We start from the raw sequence: 20,322 nt of genomic DNA on the forward strand, positions 1-20,322 counted from the left end.
TTTTTACTTTCAGTTCTGTATTCAACAAATTACATGAAATATTTAACACTTTGTTATAAAATAGGCTTTGTGTTACATGATATTGCCCAACTGTAGGCTAATGTAAGTGTTCTGGGCTAAGCTATGATGTTCAGTAGGTTAGACATATTTAAACGCATTTTCAACTTACAATATTTTTATCCCAATAGGTTTATTGGATGTAACCCCATCATATGTCAAGGAGCGTGTGTGTGTGTGTGTGTGTGTGTGTGTGTGTGTGTGTGTGTGGAGAGAGAGAGAGAGAAAGAGAGAGAGACACTTTCTAATAGAAAAATAAAAAGGTGCCCTGATGAGAATGGTTTACCTATGAGAACAATGGGAAAAAATTATTTAAAACCTATTGTTACATATGGAATACACATACAACACTCAGGATCCACAAGAGATATTTACTAATTGTATACACACGTATACACTTACCCTATCCCCACCTAAAGAAAAATCAAGCAATTATTAACCTAAAGTTCAATTTATAGATGTTGCAAAAACAACAAAAACTTGGGCTAGCACATCTAAATTATCATAAATTCTGAACTAGTAAGGTTTTTGAGAAGGTTTTGACATGAATATAAAACAAAAGTTTGAGGCTGGGCGCGGTGGCTCACGCCTGTAATCCTGGCACTCCAGGAGGCCAAGGCGGGTGGATTGCTTGAGCTCAGGAGTTCGAGACCAGCCTGAGCAAGAGCAAGACCCTGTCTCTACTAAAAATAGAAAGAAATTAGCTGGACCAACTAAAAAGATATATATAGAAAAAATTAGCTGGGCATGGTGGTGCATGCCTATAGTCCCAGCTACTCGGGAGGCTGAGGCAGGAGGATCGCTTGAACCCAGGAGTTTGAGGTTGCTGTGAGCTAGGCTGACTCCACGGCACTCTAGCACGGACAACAGAGCCAGACTCTGTCTCAAAAAAAAAAAAACAAAAAATTTGACTAATGTTCACAATTTAAAATTCAAAAATGCACAATCTGTTTATACTGCTATTCCCAAAGGTTATATTTTATTTCTAAAATGAGACATTCCACTGTGACTCCCTCCTTCCCTTGGCAAGTGAGAGTTGCTTGCATTTCCAATCAGGAAGTCAGAGTCAACAAAACTTCCATCTAGTTTAAAAAAGTGTGTGTGCACATGTATGCATAAAGGCATATATATATGTATATAAAAACATTAGAAGGAAATATACCAAAATGGTAGCAATTAAAATTAATACAAAACTGCCATTTGATTATATCTCTGCTCAAGGCAAAAAACCTCTTTAAAAATTAAGGTTAAAAATTGGTGTGAAAAATCAAAGACCTATCATAAATGTAAAAGCTAAAACTATAAAACCCTTAAAAAAGAGGCATAAATCTTCATGATCTTGGATGAGGCAATGAGTTCTTAAATAAAACACCAAAAGAAAAAGTAGATAAAATGGATGTCATTAAAATTAAAGTCCAATTTTTCAAAAGATATCAAGAAAGTGAAAAATATCTGAAAATCACATATCTGATAAGGGACACAGAATATATAAAGATCTTTCATAACTCAATAATAAAAGACAAACAACCCAATAAGAAAATGGGCAATGATTCTGAGTAGACATTTTTCCAAAGAAGATATACAAATGGTCAATACACAAAAAGATGCTCAACATTGCTAGTCATTAGACCATAATAAGATACCACTTTGTACCCAGTAGGATGGCTATAATAAAAAGACAGATACAGCTGGGTGTGGTGGCTAACACCTGTAATCCCAGCACTTTGGGAGGCCGGGGCAGGAGGATCATTTGAGGTCAGGAGTTCAAGAGCAAGAGCAACACTCTGTCTCTACAAAAAATATATAGAAAAATTGGCCAGGCGTGGTGGTGCACACCTGTAGTCACAGCTACTCAGAAGGCTGAGGCAAGACGATCGCTGGAGCCCAGGAGTTTGAGGTTGCAGTGAGCTACAATGACACCACTATACGCTAGCCTGGAAGACAGAGCAAGATTCTGTCTCAAAAAAAAAAAAAGATAGCAACAAGCGGTGGCAAAAAATACAGGGAAATCAGAACCTTCATACACTGCTAGTGGGAATGTAAAACGGTGCAGCCACTTTGAAAAACAGTCTGGCAGTTCCTGAAAATGATAATTAGAATTGCCATATGACCAACTAATTCCACTGTAGGTATATGCAAAAGAAACGAAAACATATGTCTACGTAAAACCTTATACACCAAGGTTAATAGCAGCATTATTCATAATAGCCAAAAGGTGGAAACAACCCAAATGTTCATCAACTAATGAATGAACAAAATATGGCATATTCATATATTCAGCAACAAAAAGCAATGAAGTACTAATACATGCTACAACACAGATGAATCTTGAAAACATGCTAAGTGAAAGATGTCAGGCACAAAAGGCCACATACTATCTGATTCCATTTATATAAAATATTCAGAATTGGTAAAGCTGTAGAAACAGAAAGTACACCAGTGATTGTCTAGGGGGCGGGGTGGGGTATGAAGACCGAGATATGATGGCTAAAGAGTACTTTTTATGGTGATGAAATGTTCTAAAATTGATTGTGGTGACAGTTGCACAGTTCTGTGAATATACTAAAAACCACTGGATTGTACACATTAAATGGGGGAATTATACGGTATGCGAAGCATATCTCAATAAAGCCGTTATGTTTAAAATTTGCCTGAAACATAGCAGGCATTCAATGAATGAATTAATGAAAACATACACCAAATGTGAAAGAATATGGATTTAGAGACAGAAGTGGTTTGAATCTCAACCTTGCTATTTATTAAGTGCTGCCTGAGGTTTCAGTTTCTTCATTTCTAGCTGGGAATAACAATGAGATAAGCCCTTTAAAACATTCAGCTCAGTAAAAAAAAAAAAAAAATTACCTACTGCTCATCAGCAATCTAGCAGATTAGAGCTATATTAAAAGCAAAAATCAGTGTCAATGATAGTATTAATAATAATATTTTAGTTAAGATGGGTGGTAGATGTGCAGATACTCATTTTATTATTACTCTGTATCTATATAGTATGTATTTTTTGCATGTAGCAAATATCACATACTTTAAAAACAAAACAAACAACAACAACAAAAATCTGATACCTGAGGACCACAGATTTTTACTTCTTGGTCACTTCATGATCTAGGCAACACGCACCATTTTGCCTAAAGGACAATATAGTCATTTCCGTGGCCATAGAATTTTCCTCTTATCTAGGGAACTCAAGGCCAAGGTCTTAGCTAATCCTTCTGCTGGGAAAAAGTCTACAATTCAGTTTGAGCCATGTCTTCCTAATTAACCTGCATTAGGTTAACCTGCATTATGTGCATCTTTAAAGTTGGGTAATTCTCACTGGTGGCACTGATGGCACTCAGCTAAACACCCCCAGGGACGCTGTACATTGTACCAACCAACCAGAACGGTGAGGACTCTCAGGATCTGGCTCACGGGCAGCCACTCCTCACAGTGTTTATCTAGTGACTGTTTGCCTGGTAGCATTTAGGAAAGAGAGTATCCTATGTCCCACAGTGCCTGATATCCAACAGAGATGTGTCCTTTTTTTTTTTCCCAAGATTTTATTCCTGTTGAAATTTACAGACTTTTAGGAGAAGCAGTGGATTGTGCTTTAACAATCACTCACACCGTAGTACGATTGAATTTATCAGTAGAAACTCAATAATTACACATTTTCTTTCTTCCCTGAACAAAGAGATTTAGAGGGAAAGGGGAAGCAGAAAATGTTTCAGGTGAAGAACTGCGGACAACCTGATCATGCTGCCTAGAGTCCAACCTGACTATTTTTCATGCTATCAGTTTCCAGCTAGACAATCCATCAAAGCTTCCAGAAATGAGTCATGATTAAGGAAGAGATTTAGAGTGTCAGCACAACCCTCAAGGCACCTCAGACTTCAATAGAAATTCCCGAAGTTCAAACCTATAAACAGGGGTTTTACCTAGGAAGAACAAAGAAACCAAATATCTTATTATGATTTAACCAATTAGGTCACATGCCAGACATGGGAACAGGTCAGTTTCATGGCTGAAAACCTGAACATCACAAATGGAAACAAATAATTAGCTATGTGGAACAGAAAAAGCATGACTTAGAGAAGATTTTTGGCAAATGTATGCATCAGTTAGGAAGCTTCTTAACCAAATGGAAACTTAAAACCACTAAGAAAAAGAATATTTACGATTTGCAAAAGTTCTTTCACTAAAGGAGAAACAATTACACCATCTGATTGGGGTAAAGCAAGAAGAAAAACTACATTTTGGGTGATCTACCTAAGTAAATGTTTTATTCTATGTTCATTGCTTGTCCTTCATTAAAAAAGAAATTAAGCCAATACAGTTTCCTTCCTGAGAATGCCCTGGGGCATGCGTGCAGACACATGTGCAAACACGTGTGCACACACACATACATCCACACACCAATCCACCTCTTCTATAATACTTCAGCTGCAGAAAGGTGAGGACTCAGGTATGTGCCACACTGACCAATCTCATAAAGGAGAACCCGGAGCGGGCTCTCTCTGACCCCTGGGGGCACCTTCTCTGAATTTAAAGCTGCAGAGGTCATCGACCTCATCACTTCAGGTTCCACAGGCAACTGAGCAGGTTTTAGCACGACTGTCGGCCAATTCAACTGGAAGCTATTAATATTTTCAGGAACAAAATGGACTGAACAAGTCTTAAACCATGTGTTATCAAATATGAAACAAATACCACAAATAAAATTAGCTGACCTGCAGACTTAGATTTGAGAATTAATCTAAATCCAACCTCACGCTTACACTTTAAAGACAGAAACCTTTCTGTTCTCTCAAAGTAAATATAATCTGAATCTCTGGGTGAAGAATTTTTGTCAATAGCTGCTTATAGTTACAGTTGTTTGCCATACTCTCCAGCCCCTAAAGAAGAAAAATTATAATTATACCACAATGGCTAACTCAGTCCTACAGCTAAAATATAAGGGGACCCAATTAATCAGCCATCTCACACTTAAAATTCCACTTAATATACATGTATGGCAACTCTATCCACTACTATATTTTCTGTACTCTATTTCTTAAAAGGAATAGGAATTAGGACTTTTAAAAGTCTAGAAGGTAATGCTTCAGGAGATTCTAAGAGATAGAACTGGTTAAAATATTACCTCTTTTCTGTACTCAAACCCAGTTAGATCATACAACGAAATTAAAAATTCATTCCATGGCTGGGCGCGGTGGCTCATGCCTGTAATCCCAGCATTCTGGGAGGCTGAGGCAGGAGGATTGCTTGAGGCCAGGAGACAAGCCTCAGCAAAACCCCATCTCTACAAAAAATAGTAAAATTAGCTGGGCATGGTGAGCCCGTAGTCCCAGCTACTCAGGGGGCTGAGGTGGGAGGATCACTTGAGCCCAGGAGTTTGAGGTTGTAGTGAGCTATGATGATGCCACTGCACTCTAGCTGGGGCAGCAGAGCAAGACCCTGTCTCAAAAAAAAAAAAAAAAAGAAAAGAAAAAAAAAATGTATTCCATATAAGTTTGCTGAAAAAAACCTGCTTAGTGTCCCTTGAGTTCAAGAGAATGTCACTCAGATATCATATCTAAGGCGCAAAAAGGTTACAGGAATGTATTTGTCACAAGAAATGCCCAGGATTAATACTTACACAACCTCCAGCAAGGATTTCTGCTGGAAGTGGAATGGAGCCATCTCTTCTCACAAATTTGTCCCGAACAAAATCATTAACCTAATTGGAAAGACAACATCAGTTAAGCAAAATTCCCAACCATTTCCTCTGCTGGCACATTGTTGCTTTTCTAAGTCAGCAAAATATTTATCTCATGATAAAATTAAAAATGATCAAGTATTTACATATAAATTTAAAGTTTTACAAATGCTTTGATAGTGTGCCACTCTCAGCAGCATCCATTTTAGTTTTTGGCTTAATAGTAATCCAAACAAATGACAAATTCAGTGAGAAAGAAACTTACAGTCAGTTTAATGGCCTTTTCTGGAGCAACCCCTATAAGTTGTGGTATCAGACCTAAGCAAAGGGACAGAATCATTAGCAATATGGATGTACTAGACATGAATACACAAGCCCAACAAGGAAGCGTTTTCTTCATATTATTTACCCATCAAACATTTTAGAGTTTTCATTAAAATGGGAAAAAATAGATTATCCTAACAACTCTGTATATGTATGTAGTAACTATTTACAAGTTAAGTATAATGTCATGGTTTCTTGAGGCTATGAAATCCTTTTTTAAGCATGCTTCTTTTAAAGCCTAGTTATCCAACACCTCCGGAAAGGAACATAAGGAAGGAATAGAGCCTGTGGGTCTGCCCTACTCTGGGAACACTGCCAGTAACAATGTAACCAATCTCCCTCCCTTGTTACAACCGACAATACCTAAACATACACAGACACTTTAGACAAGCTAATGCTGTATCCTTGGGAAAGCCCTGAGGAGTGTGCTGTTAAGCATACCCAGATTTTGCCACAAACTACGCTACCTACATAATAGCATGCAGTGGCTTGGTTATTACAGAATACCAACTCCCATAATTTTCTCTTCAGAGAAACCCAGTATTCAATATTCATTTACTTAAAAGAAAGCAAAACTGCAAAGAAAAAATGCAGTTTTAAGCATCATTTAATGAGTATGTTCCATAAGCAAAAATGTATAACTGTTGTATTATTTACTAATATATGTCAAGCTTAAGACATTTTAAAAGAATCCCCTCAAAACAAAGGAAATCATAATCCTTAAAAGTTAAATTTCCCCACGAACTGGAAAAGAAATAATACATAAACAATTCAACATCTGTAGATACTCACAGGGCTCAGCTTTCTAAAGCACACAGCTTATCCAAATTGTTAGCATACTTTTTTTTTTGTAAACATTTTTTAAAGATGCTAACAATAAACAGTTTATATCCTTTAAACCATCCAGCCAAAGGGGAGTTAGATATGTGTTTGCCCACTTGCTCACTGCTGATCTTAAGCCTACTTTAAGGATACTGCTGAGTGATTTTCCACGAGTTGAGAGCTAGCAAGTAATCACACATACAGGCTACTGTCAGTCAAACCGAATTATCGATGACAAACACAAATCCACACACACCTTGCACGGGTAGCAGACTGATGTAAAAGAATAAATCAGCAGATGGCAGTCTTAACTTTCTAACCTTCGTCATTATCAGGCCCTGTTACTTTTAATCTAACTCCCATACAACTATGTCAGCATGTGTATTTGTTTTACAACTTGCCTCAATAAGGCTCATGGAATTTTAATAAAGTACTGATTTGTGTCATTTTATCATTGTTGCCTGCAAAGAAATTTAGCTAATCTGTCAACAATTTTGTCAATCATCTGACAGAATAATGGACCAGTTCTAAGCAATATATGACAATCTCAGTAATCACAGTGCTCACGTACAGGACTCCTACAATATTCTCCCTAATACAAAAGTCTCTCATTTGAGGAACTGATTTTATCAGCTCACATCCTGAATAAAGCCAACAATCCCCTCCCCCACTTGCTATAGTGCACCCATTTAATTAACATGACCTCTCCCTCTAAAATGAAATCTTCTATAAGCATTTATCCACTGAGAAGGCTAAATGAGGCAGTGTATATATTAATATCTAGGTTCTTTCTAATAGAGGACATTTTCTTTGCAATTGAAAAGTATACCGAGGAGGAGAAAGGGCATTATTCAACAAAGAAAGACTGGAGATGTCAAAGAAAAAAACAACCTTAGTGCCACTCAACCCTGATTCCCCATTAAATAAAATCTAGATTTGCAAGGCTTAATCAGTTTAAAACAATCATTCACATGGGAAGATTTGCATTCTGGACAATGCACACCTCTTCCCATGGAGCACATGCAGTACAGCTGGAATTTGGAGAGGCTAGAGTTCTGCATATTTGAGCAAAATTAATTACATTCATTCTCAGAAGGAGGGTAGTTGAGCTTAGTTTGATTTCAGAATGACTGTCTTCTCTTATTCTGTATATATTACTAAAAATGAACATCCTCATGATCCTCTCCTGCAAATATACATGTATCAGAATTACATCTTTCACTTGAAGACCTGCACGTAATGCTAACCAGAAGTGTTTTTTCTCTTGTCCATGAGCATAAAGCTTTGTTCAGGCCCAGTCTTTCTTTCCTAGGAAGAGGTTCTAAGCCAAACAATTCAACAGAGCTCAGAATGAGCGAGGGATTAATGAGCCTGTGTGTGCAAACAAACAAGTACAGTAAATTACATAAATGCCCTGGACTTGAGCATGGAGAGAGCATTTTCAAAGAATTCCAAGTGGCGCCCAAAGGGATTAAAAAATTAATCTCCCTCCCAAAGGAAACCCTAAATTCTAATGTGAAAACACGCACATGAAAGTCATTCTCTCTCCAAAGAGAACAAGTTCCTACAAAGCTGACAGGGGGTGGGCAGAATTCTGCATGGGGCTGCTGCCTCTGATGCTGACGGCACTATGCTCGGTCAGAGTTGGTGGTAACATTTCCTGCGAAAGAAAATCTCTCTGCTTTGACTGTATGCCTCTGAGCTAAGGGGAGGAAAGGAGCAAGAATTAGACTCGGAATCAAAGGGTCTTCTTTTATTTTTTTTTAAACTTCAGATGACTCACTAGAAAAGACTTATAAATCATCTCCTAGGAAGAGACAAAAACTTTTGCTATTCTTTTCAGTTGAAACAAATGTACAGAGGGATAAACTGACCTTCGAGTGGTAGCCTGGCTTCTATTTCACAGAGAAGAGGTATATTTCTCCTCTCTAATTCTTTGAGAAAAAGAAGCTCTCTATTTCTTAGCTACTGTCCTTGTATTACACCTGCAGACATCTGCCTTAGTTTGTAAGAGTATGGTGACCTTGTTCCCATATTGGGACAAACACAGGATTTGAATTCCAAGAAGTAGCAGGAAGAAGAAAAGAAGACCTTCTTTGCAGACTAATAGTGCTAGAATGTGAGACGGGAAATGAGCAAAGAGAAAATAAAAAGAGAAAAACAGCTCTAGTCTGGTTGGGCAGGCTACACATTGGTTTCGATAATTAGTGAGTTAAAATCTGTGGCTGGTGAGATAAAATCATTAACTTCAGCAGCTGTGATTTGCTTACTCACCCCGGTAGAGTCCAAAGAAGCCCTCGTAACGCAAGACTTTCTTAAAACAGTCAAAGCTGTTTTTATACATCAGCTCCCCCACGACAGAGCCAGAGCCACGCTGGTTTTGCATTCGGGTCTTCACCAGATCTATAGGATACACTGCAGTGGCTCCCACAGCTACAAACAGAACAATTTTTAGGCTTAAAAAAGAACAGAATTAAACGGAGAGTTCATAAGGATGACAAATCTCATCTCAAAGGATGAGAAAATAGACCGCAATGTCTATTGTCACAAAAGAGACTTTATGTTATTATTTTTCCTTTTCTCATACACAGCCGAGGGATGGCAGGCTAGCGACCACTGGGATCCATAAATACAACGGCTTTGGAGAACAACTGTCAAGAATGCTCTTTGATACCTCAGGTACATAAATTAGAAAGGGGATTATCAAGTCATCCCCAATATTAGATAATCAACACTAGATTTTCTATAACAACATTAAACTATTATGTACAAAATTTCTTTATATTTTCCATTAAGTCCCTAAATGTTATATTATGCCAGTTACTTCTTAAAATGACTATATCTGTGCACTAGGTGGCTGTAATTTTAAAATTTAGTTTACTAAAGCATTTTGATAAGTTAATCTTATTTACAACCATAATATCGGAAATAAATTTCAACACAATCCTATCCCTACATGTAGAATTTGGTTTAAAAAATAAATAAGACCATGCTTCAGAATTTGTCAGGGACTGAAAAATTTATCACATAAACTAGGGTAGAGCATTTTTTGACTGTTGAAAACCAAAACATGCTTTGCTACTTCTAAAACTGAGACTGAAAAGAAAAAATAATAGTCTCTTCAGCTCAGGCTTGTTGTGAAAAATCATAAGCATTTTAATCACACCTGCTGTGTTCTTTTCCACAAAGCAACTTCAGATTCAACACATTTTCTATGTAGAGCATTTAAACAAGAACAGTCTCTCAAATTTCAGCTGGGAAAAGGCAGGGAAGGGGAGGTTCATTTTAGCAAATAAACTTCAAATCTAGATATTCTTAAACCAATGAAAGGAGAAAGGAAAAAATACAAGCAGAAAAGCAAAAGTGAATCACTTTGAGAGGCTGTTTTATTTCATAAGGTTCTGGAATTTGTATCCCAAATCTCAATTTCCTACCTCCTCCATACCCAACCCCATAAACACAGTCCTATTCTCCATTTTTTCACCCTGGCCTTAACTGGCATATTTAAGGTGAGTGGAGCACCGCAGCCCAGACTTTCACATCATTACAGAGGTTTTGTTCTGAAGACAGACTGGAGCCAGAGGGGCCACAGCCATGCTATGACAAGTCCTCTGATCATAGGTAAAAATAAAGAACGCTTCAGAAAGCCCTGCAGTCATGACCCAGGGGAACAATGAACTGCACCTTTGCTGATCTGTCCCGGTCTAGTGAGATAATATTACATTAACACAAGCCTGAAACAGCACATAGACATGTCACTCACCTCCAGCAATTGAGCCCAGAGTGAATCTATAAGCAGACTCGGCAATCTGGAGCCAGATAGGCCTGCCGAACCCATGAAATTGCTGCAGGGAAGTAGAAAACGCATAAAAAAAATTTTGGAGAGGCACACGAGCAAATCAAAAAGCTACAATTTGGCTATCTTAAAATAAGGGAAAACAAACTATAAAAGTGCTATTGTTAATGAGGTAACATCTTTTCTGAAAGAAGAAAATAGGATATTGATGTAGCCAAAAAATGGAAGCAATATATTTTTGAAATAGATACTTCTAGCATCAGCTTTTAAAAACTATATTCAGCCAAATACACAGTAGCGTTTTTCCCTTATTTTTTACAAGCCCATTAATGCCTCATCTATCTGCTACTATAGGGGAATACACTACTAGTCTACAGAAGTGAATCTTCAAGGTAAACAAACGTTTCAGGTCCAAAACTTCCCCCCTCTTCTTTAACTTAAAATTTAAAAATCTTTCTAAAATGTATAAAAATTACCTTGATTCCCAAATCAGAGCATATTGATCATAACTACTATCTCTAATGACTACTGTCCTAGCCATACTCAGTTCTAACACAAAATCCATGATAATAAAAAAATTAAGGGAAAAATCCTATCAGAATGTTATTTCATAGGTATCCCATAGCAAAAAGGACCTGAAATAATTTGTCCATATTAGTGCCAGTCTTGTTCTTTAATATTTTCATTATGAAAATATCTTGTATACTATGTAAATAGTCTGAAATAAAGGAATAATAAATTTGCTTTATCAGAAAGAAAACTTGAAAACTATTAGCTTGAAATGAGCTTTTTTAAAAAGCATAATAAAAAGTTCAGATACTCCCCATTATATTAATTATACATAAATCTAACAGACATTACAAAATTAGATAAACATTTTAAACATATACAAAAAATATAAATTATAAAAGAATGAGATAAAATATTTTTAAATAATTTTGTACTTCACTTAGTCATGCAAAAATCTTTTTTTTTTTTTTTTTGAGACAGAGTCTCACTGTGTTGCCCGGGCTAGAGTGAGTGCCGTGGCATCATCCTAGCTCACAGCAACCTCAAACTCCTGGGCTCAAGCGATCCTCCTGCCTCAGCCTCCCGAGTAGCTGGGACTACAGGCATGCGCCACCATGCCCGGCTAATTTTTTCTATATATTTTTAGTTGTCCAATTAATTTCTTTCTAATTTTAGTAGAGACGGGGTCTTGCTCTTGCTCAGGCTGGTTTCAAACTCCCAAGCTCAAACAATCCGCCCGCCTCGGCCTCCCAGAGAGCTAGGATTACAGGCGTGAGCCACTGCGCCCAGCCGCAAAAATCTTTTTGATAGTACTTTAAAGTAGTAAATGGTCATCCCTTGGTATCCACAGGGGATTGGTTCCAGACCCCATCGATACCACAATTTATGGATGCTCAAGTCCCTGATATACAATGGCATAATATTTGCATATAACCTACACACATCCATATGTCCTCCCGTATATTTTAAATCATCTCTAGATTACTTATAATACCTAATACCAGGTAAATGATACAAAATAGTTGTTATACTGTATTTTTTAAAATTTATATTATTATTATATTGTTATTTTGTATTGGTTTTTGTCCCCCAGGTATTTTTGACCCACAGTTGGTTGAATCTGTGGACACAGAACCCATGGACATGGAGGGCCGACTGTAATGACTATTTTTAGTTTTTTTTTATTCTTTGAGACAGGGTCTCACTCTGTCACCCAGGCTGGAATGCAGTGGCCCGATCATGGCTCACTGCAGCCTCGAATTCCCGGGCTCCAGGGATCCTCCTATCTGTCTCCCCAGTAGCTCTGACAACAGGTACACAAGGTACACACACCCCTTGCTAATTTTTTTAAATTTTTGTAGAGATGGGGTTTCGTATGTTCCCAGGCTGACCTTGAACTCCTAGCCTCAAGCAATCCTCCTGCCTTGGCCTCCCAAAAGTGCTGGGGATTACAAGACTGAGCCACCCACTCAGCTTGTTTTTTAAATATTGATTGAACACTTAGTTATATAGTGAGGCTAAGCAGTTAATTCTGATACTTTGTTTCAAAGATAGCAGTTGAAAATCTAAACACAATCTCTTCCTTCAAGGCAACCATAATGTTTAACCTCATATACTTTGAAGAAATTCAAGTGATAGCATTGCTATGGATTGAATGTTTGTCATCCCCAAACTTGGTGTGTTGAAACCTAATGCTCTATGTAATGGTATTTAGGGAGGTACCTTCGGGAGGTAATTAAGTCATGAAAGTGGATCCCTCGTGATAACATTAGTGCCCTTATAAGAAAAGATAGGAGCTAGGGTTTCTCTCTCTCTCTCCCATACATACATAATGAGGATATAATGAGAAGACTGCTGCCTGCAAACCAGAAAAAGGGCCCTCATCAGGAAATGAATCAGCCAGCACCTTGATCTTGGACTTCCTAGCCTCCAAACTATGAGAAATAAATGTCTATTATCTAAACTACCCAGTCTATGGTAATTTGTTCTAGCAGCCCAAACAGACTAACACAGGCATTTTGACTTAAATTCTAAAATCTCTGAAAATCAGTAGAGCTGCTATGTTCCTATTAAACACATAGCATATATTTTTAACTTCTTTTAAAAATGCATATAAAACTTTCCAAAATTGGAGGGTTTTTTTCTCCCCCCCCCTTTTTTTTTTTTTGTTGGAGATGGGGTCTTGCTTTGTCACCTAGGCTGGAGTGCGGCGGCATGACCACAGCTCACTGTAGCCTCAAACTCCTTGGCTCAAGCAATCCTCCTGCCTCAGCCTCCTGAGTAGCTGGGACTACAGGCATGTGCCACCATGTCTGGGTAATTTTTTTATTTTTTGTAGAGACTGGGTTTTGTTATGTTACCCAGGCTGGTCTCAAACACCTGGGCTCAAGTGATCCTCTTGCCTTGGCATCCCAAAGTGCTGGGATTACTGGCATGAGCCACCATGCCTGGCCCAAAACTGGAGTTTCTCAATCACAAGAATGAATATAAATAAACCTCACTCTCATAGATTATGAATTATTTTCAATCATGTAAATGAATGAAAAAGAATATGTTGAGCACTTTGGGAGACCAAGGCAGGAGGATTGCTCGAGGTCAGGAATTCAAGACCAGCCTGAGCAAGAATGAGACCCCGTCTCTGCAAAACAGAAAAATTAGCTGAGCGTGGATGGTACATGCCTGTAGTCCCAGCAGTCAGGAGGCTGAGGCAGGAGGATCACTTGAGTCTAGGAGTTGGAGGTTGCAGTGAGCTATATGATGACACCACTGCACTCCAGCCTGGGCAAGAGAACAAGCCCCTGTTGCAAAAAAATAAAAAGAAAGAAAGAAAGTGTTGAATTAAAACTCAGAATAAAGAGGCTATGATCCCAAATAAGCATCAAGTAACCACTAATTCCCTTAGTCATATAAAGGTTTCTCCTGTGTTCAACCACATATATTTTTCTTTATACTCTCTTCCTTTAACAAATGTTTATAAGCCCTACAAATCCTATGAAAACTGCAGGATTATATTGTGCTTTAATTTTTAGCTGAAAACATCTCTAGCTATAAATACTTAAATGCCTTTTGACAGAAATGTCACCTCCACCCTTATTAAATAGCATTTAAAAGAAAATGTACAATATATGGTTATCAAGATTTTTTTAAGACTTAGTTATCACTATAACTTATGGTTTACTTGTATTCAAGTATGTAAATTAATGTAATTAATGCTATGGATTTCATTTCATGAATATTCATAAGTGGAATGCTACTATAGCTCTCATCCCTATTAATGACTGTGTACTGAATTTTTAGTATTTAGGCTGAAGGAAAATACTCAGCACTAAGAAGGTCACCTACCGTGAGCAAATGGGCCAAAGGAAAAGGTGTTCTTTCCCTTAAGGTTATGATTATGATTATAAAGTTTGATATTTAACAAGGTTAATTAAGTGGTTTTCAAAACAAGAGTTGAGAAATTTTAAATGATTTTTAACCTGCTCCCTGAGCATATGTGTATGATAGGAAATAAGTTGAGACCTCATTTAAAAAATAAAAGTTCTTTTCCTTTTGTTGTTAAATGCACCTCATTCTATAAATCTTAATTTTTTTTTTTCAGTACAAACTTTTGGCAGTACCTCATCCTATAAATGAGAAATAAACAGGGCAAGATCAGGTTGGTTAATAAGTCAAGCAAACTGCCCAAATCAAGCTGCTTCATGTAACATGCCAGCCCAATAGAGAGAACCGTCTCTTCCAAATGACACACTATTAACAGGTAGAAGAAAAGAATACAAAGCTTAAGTCTTTTATATTGAGCATCGGAGGGGAGAAGAAAGGCTAGATTCTACATCAACTAAAATGTGTGATTGGAATGGCAAACTAAATCTAGGGAAAACAAAACAAATTTCTTCTGTCTGCAAATCCCATCTATGACTTTAATAGTCCTGGATTTGAATTCAGTATTCTTGGCCTTACAAAGTAAGATTAAAATCCAAAAGCAATGACAGCATAGGAGAAGGAGCTAAAGAAAAAAAATTAATATATATACATATTTCTCCCCTAAATGCTAAATACATACTTTTCACTAAGAGAGGAGCTAAGTTGTGTTAAAGACTAATAAGTCTTTAATTCTAATAATTTAAATCAGGTCAATGACTAATAAAAAGCTTATAAACCTCACTTCCTCCTTTCTGAGAAGAGACTTCCATTTATAGTAAAACTATCACAGGTGACAGAGGTAAAAAGTTCCAAAAAAGGAATTCACAACTGGGCCACAATGCTTTGCTCTGTGTACTCATGAATCCAAAGTGCAAAGAAGGTCCACAAAATGCAAAGTACACAGAAGAGATAAACGCCCATGTATGGCGTTCATGTATATCTACGGAGATATACATGAAATACAGATAAAAATCATTCTAATATTTTGTCAGAACACAACCCAGCTTATGTTCCTAAAATTCTTGGAGTGGCCTATAGCTTTAATACAATTTCCTATAGAAACAAAACTCTTTTTTAAAAAGTACATATAAGCCAAAGCAGGTCCATCATAGATCATTTATCCCATACAGTTGAAAAACTATAATAGTTAGGTAACACAGACTAAAGAAAACTAGGAAGTTTGTTCACCCATTTTCACATAGGGCCAAAATTGGTATTAACCTGGTTTTAACCTCCAAATTGTTACCTGCTCCCAAAACATACACATCCTCTTCTCTCTGCAATCCATGCTTCTTTATTTATCTCACTTTCCTCAAATCAAAATTTCTGTTTTTCTTACTGCAGGTCACCTCTATATCAGAACATATTTATCCATTCTACTGTTGAGTATTTAAATTGCTTAAAATTTTTTGCTACTTGCAAAGAATCCTGCCATCAACATTTTTATACATACATATGTTCTTTAACACACCCGTGTTCTCATTCTTGGTAGGGACTACACACAGGAGAGGAATTAACAAGTCATGGGTATGTGTCTCTTCAACTGTGGTTGGAACTAACAAATTGTTTCCACAGTTGTGATGCCAGCAGTTTTTGACGGTTTCCATTCCTCTACCTCCTAAACAATACTTGCCATTGTCAGTGTACAATTTTAGCCAATCTGGATTGGATAAAAAAAGCATCTCATTGTAGTTTTAACACGTGTTTTCTCTATGTATTAATGATATTAGACTTTTCTCTCTCTCTCTTTTCTTTCTCTTTTTTTCATTCCCTTACCATTTGGATATCCTCTTTTGTGAAGTTTCTGTCCCGGTCTTTTGCCAATTTTTCAATTGTATTGTCTGCTTTTTGCTTATAAATTTGTAGAAGTTCATTATATACTCTGGATACAAATCCTCTGTTACTTAAATTTATTGCAAATATCATTCCCTACTGTATAGCTGGTTTTTTCATCCTCTTAGTATTATTTTGATGAACAAAAGTCCCTCAATTTAATGAAGTTCAACTTACTAGTATTTTTCTTTATAATGAATGTTTTGCATTCTGTTTACAATTTTTTTTTTTTTTGAGACAGGGTTTCATTCTGTTTCCCCAGCTAGAGTTCAGTGGCATCGTGACAGCTCATTGCAACCTCAAACTCCTAGGCTCAAAGTGATCCTCCTGCCTCAGCCTCCTGAGTAGCTAGGACTATAGGCACATGCCACCATGCCTAGGTAATTTTTAAATTTTTTTGTAGAGACAGAGTCTCGCTATTGCCCAGGCTGGTCTTGAACTCTCGGCCTTAAGTGATCTTCCTGCCTCAGCCTCCCAAAGTGCTAGGATTATAGGCATGAGCCACTGTGCCTGGCCTGTTTACACAATCTTTGCTTATCTCTAGATCATGAATAGAATCTCTTATGCTATCATCTATATTCTTTCACATTTAGAATATTCCAACTGGAATAGATTTTTGTGTATGGTGTGGGTAGGGAATATTCCCTAGTTGAATATTCATCATTAATTAAAATTTTTTAAATTTATTTTTTAATTTCAGAGTATTACAGGGGTACAAACACTTTAGTTACTTATATTGCCTTTGCACTGCCCGTGTCAGAGCTACAAGTGTACCCATCTCCCAGACGGTGTGTACTGCACCTATTAGGTGTGAATTTACCCATCCCCTCATCCCTCCTATCTGCCTACCTTCCAATGGATGTTACTTCCATGTGTACACATAAGTGTTGATTAATTAGTACCAGTTTAGTTGTGAGTACATGTGGTGCTTATTTTTCCATTCTTGTGATATTTCACTTAGAAGAATGGGCTCCAGCTCCATCCAGGATAATACAGTAGATAGTTCACCATTGTTTTTATGGCTGAGTAGTACTCCATCGTATACATATACCACATTTTATTAATCCACTCATGTATTGATGGGCACTTGGGTTGTTTTCCACATCTTTGCAATTGTGAATTGTGCTGCTATAAACATTCAAGTGCAGATGTCTTTACTATAGAATGTCTTTTTTTCCTTTAGGTAAACACCCAGTAGTGGGATTGCTGGATCAAATGGTAGTTCTACTTTTAATTCTTTGAGGTATCTCCATATTACTTTCCGTAGAGGTTGCACTAATTTGCAGTCCCACCAGCAGTGTATGAGTATTCCTATCTTTCCGTGTCCACACCCCGTAGAAGACTGAAACAGGATCCGCACCTCTCACAAAACTCAACTCATGATGGATAACAGATTTAAACCTAAGACATAAAACCATAAGAATTCTAGAAGAAAATGTTGGAAAAATTCTTATAGACATCAATCTAGGCAAAGAATTTATGAAGAAGACCCCAAAAGCAATCACAGCAACAACAAAAATAAATAAATTGGACCTGATCAAATTAAAAGGCTTCTGCATAGCCAAGGAAATTATCATTAGAGCAAACAGACAACCTACAGAATGAGAGAAAATATTCGCATGCTACACAACTGATAAAGGGCTGATAACTAGAATCTATAATACATAGAACTTAGGAAAATCTACAAGAAAAAAATCAAACCACCCCATTAAAAAGCGGGCAAAGGACATGAACAGAAACTTTTCAAAAGAAGACAGACTGAGGGCCAACAAACATGTGAAAAGTTGCTCAACATCTGTAATCATCAGGGAAATGCAAATCAAAACCACAATGAGATATCACTTAACTCCAGTGAGATTGGCTTTTATCAAAAAGTCCCATCATTAATTAAATTTTTAAAAAATATAACTGGTAGAATTTCAGCCAGCATAAAAAATTTTAAAAAGAAAACATTTCAGGCAATAAAGAAGAAAATACAAAACCATAATTCCTCCTCACTTTCCATCCTCTTCTACCTAATGGAAACAGATGAGGGTGGATAAAGGAATTGTGTTACACATATATTTGAACCCATCTTATAGTTCAATAATAGTCACAACTATAACAATAAGAGCAGTTAACATTTATTGCATGCTTAGTAGATGTCAGGTCTAATGTAAGTGCATTATCTCATATAATCCTCATAATAATCCTATCAGATAGATATTACTATCCCTATTTAAGAAATGGAAGGGGAAACAGAATGGAAGGTTATTACAGAATCCGTGCGCAAGCTCTCAGCCACTGCCTCCCTCGTAACTTCTGTTTCTGAACTCACAGATTCTTTATCATGAACAAGTGTTTTCATACCAACTTTCATAGGTTGAAATAACAACAAAACATATGTCCTTCTTCCTATTTTAAGTACCAAGTAGATTCCTATAAGGGAACATTCTATATACTAAATGGAAATAATTATGTATTCTTAGTTTGGCAACATAGGAAAAATTACAAGAGAATCACATCTTCTGGAGGTAACATGGGAATAGTTATGGTTAGCATTACTGTAATTCTGTGGGTTAAAGAATTTTAAAAACTGAGTCACTAGAATTGTAGTCTAGATGGCTGCCTCAGAATGCCTCATAAATCTGAAATATGTTAACTGAAGAAAGTTTTTCCAACACTGAAAATTGAAGAAAGTTTATTCTATTATTTTGGTTGCTGTAAGAATTTAAGCATATTTTCATATTATTCTACTTGTTCTAGCCTGTCTTCCTTACAAAAATTTAAATGCCACAATGGAAGATGAGTTTAGAATTTTAAGAATAAGATCCATTGATTCATACCATTTTATAGAATGCAGAAGCTTAAAGTATTCTCAGAAATATTTGAGGGTACTCACTTTACTAAAGGGAAAACTAAGGCCCAGAGAAACTTGTATCAGATCCCAGGATAGTGAAGGTCAAATTTTTTTTTGTAAAGGTCAAATTTCATAATGGATATTAATGGACATTAATTTGACTCCTTCTTAAATAATCTTCATAAATCTGTTTCTATAAAATTCTAAAAATTATTTGTGACTTCTGTTGAGTTTTATTTTCTCAGGTTTTGTTCTTATAATAATTTATAGGAAAAAATACACTTAAAATCTTAATATTTATTTCTCTATACCTAACTTTCAGTAGTAATGCTACCCAATCTATCTGATATGTGAGAGGAAAAATTTTAAATGCAGGCTCTGAGGTTGTTCCTTTGGGAACAATGCAAGAATACCCAAAACCTCTACCCATGCTCTAGAGATTCCAGATCCCTGTGCCATCCCACTGGTTAGGGAAAAGGCAGAGAAAGCACCCCACCACCACTCTGGATATCAATCAGAGACCCAGGGAAGGAGAAGAAAGTGGTGGTTTGTATCACCGCCCATTTCCTAAGTATCTGACAAGACCCTTGAGGCCATCTATGCCAGTGTAAAAGCATTAGAGCTGCCACTGAAGACAGATAAATCATCTCAAATCTGTCTTTAAAAGAATTCACACTGGTAGCAGAATCACATAACCTTCCTAAGGATGAAGAAATATGAGGGATGTAGACTTAGGGTGCTGACTGCAAAACAAGTTTCAGATATAGCCTCTAGGAAAATTGCTAGGGGCAAGAGGGGTGGGTGAAAAGAAAAGTAAGCAGCAGAAAAGCAGAGAAAGTAGGAAATGCGTTGAGACTTTTAAATTCGATTTACAGTGTTTTTCATAAGCTAAATGAAATACTCCCCAATTACAAATATTAAGGACACCTCCAGGGAGAGCTGTATCAATAGATATATCTAATACTGCAAAATATCTCCTTTTGAAATGCAATTTTTCAAAATTCAAGAGCAAATTTTCACAAATGTATACTA

At 36.8% G+C, this 20,322-nt stretch overlaps 1 protein-coding gene across 2 annotated transcripts in view; it reads right to left on the reverse strand.

Moving 5' to 3' along the window:
- Positions 1–20,322, reverse strand: part of SLC25A12 (solute carrier family 25 (aspartate/glutamate carrier), member 12) — a 104,422-nt gene that overhangs the window by 15,083 nt on the left and 69,017 nt on the right. For both annotated transcript variants that reach the window (XM_012650770.1, XM_012650768.1), the window contains 4 exons: positions 10,656–10,737; positions 9,167–9,325; positions 6,012–6,064; positions 5,687–5,767 (listed from right to left, as the gene is read on the reverse strand). In XM_012650770.1, coding sequence (XP_012506224.1) covers positions 5,687–5,767; positions 6,012–6,064; positions 9,167–9,325; positions 10,656–10,737 — 375 coding nt within the window. The remainder of the gene's footprint in view (positions 1–5,686; positions 5,768–6,011; positions 6,065–9,166; positions 9,326–10,655; positions 10,738–20,322) is intronic.

The sequence above is a fragment of the Propithecus coquereli genome, unplaced genomic scaffold, assembly GCF_000956105.1.
Source record: "Propithecus coquereli isolate 6110/MARCELLA unplaced genomic scaffold, Pcoq_1.0 Scaffold34, whole genome shotgun sequence".
Lineage (NCBI taxonomy): Eukaryota > Metazoa > Chordata > Mammalia > Primates > Indriidae > Propithecus > Propithecus coquereli.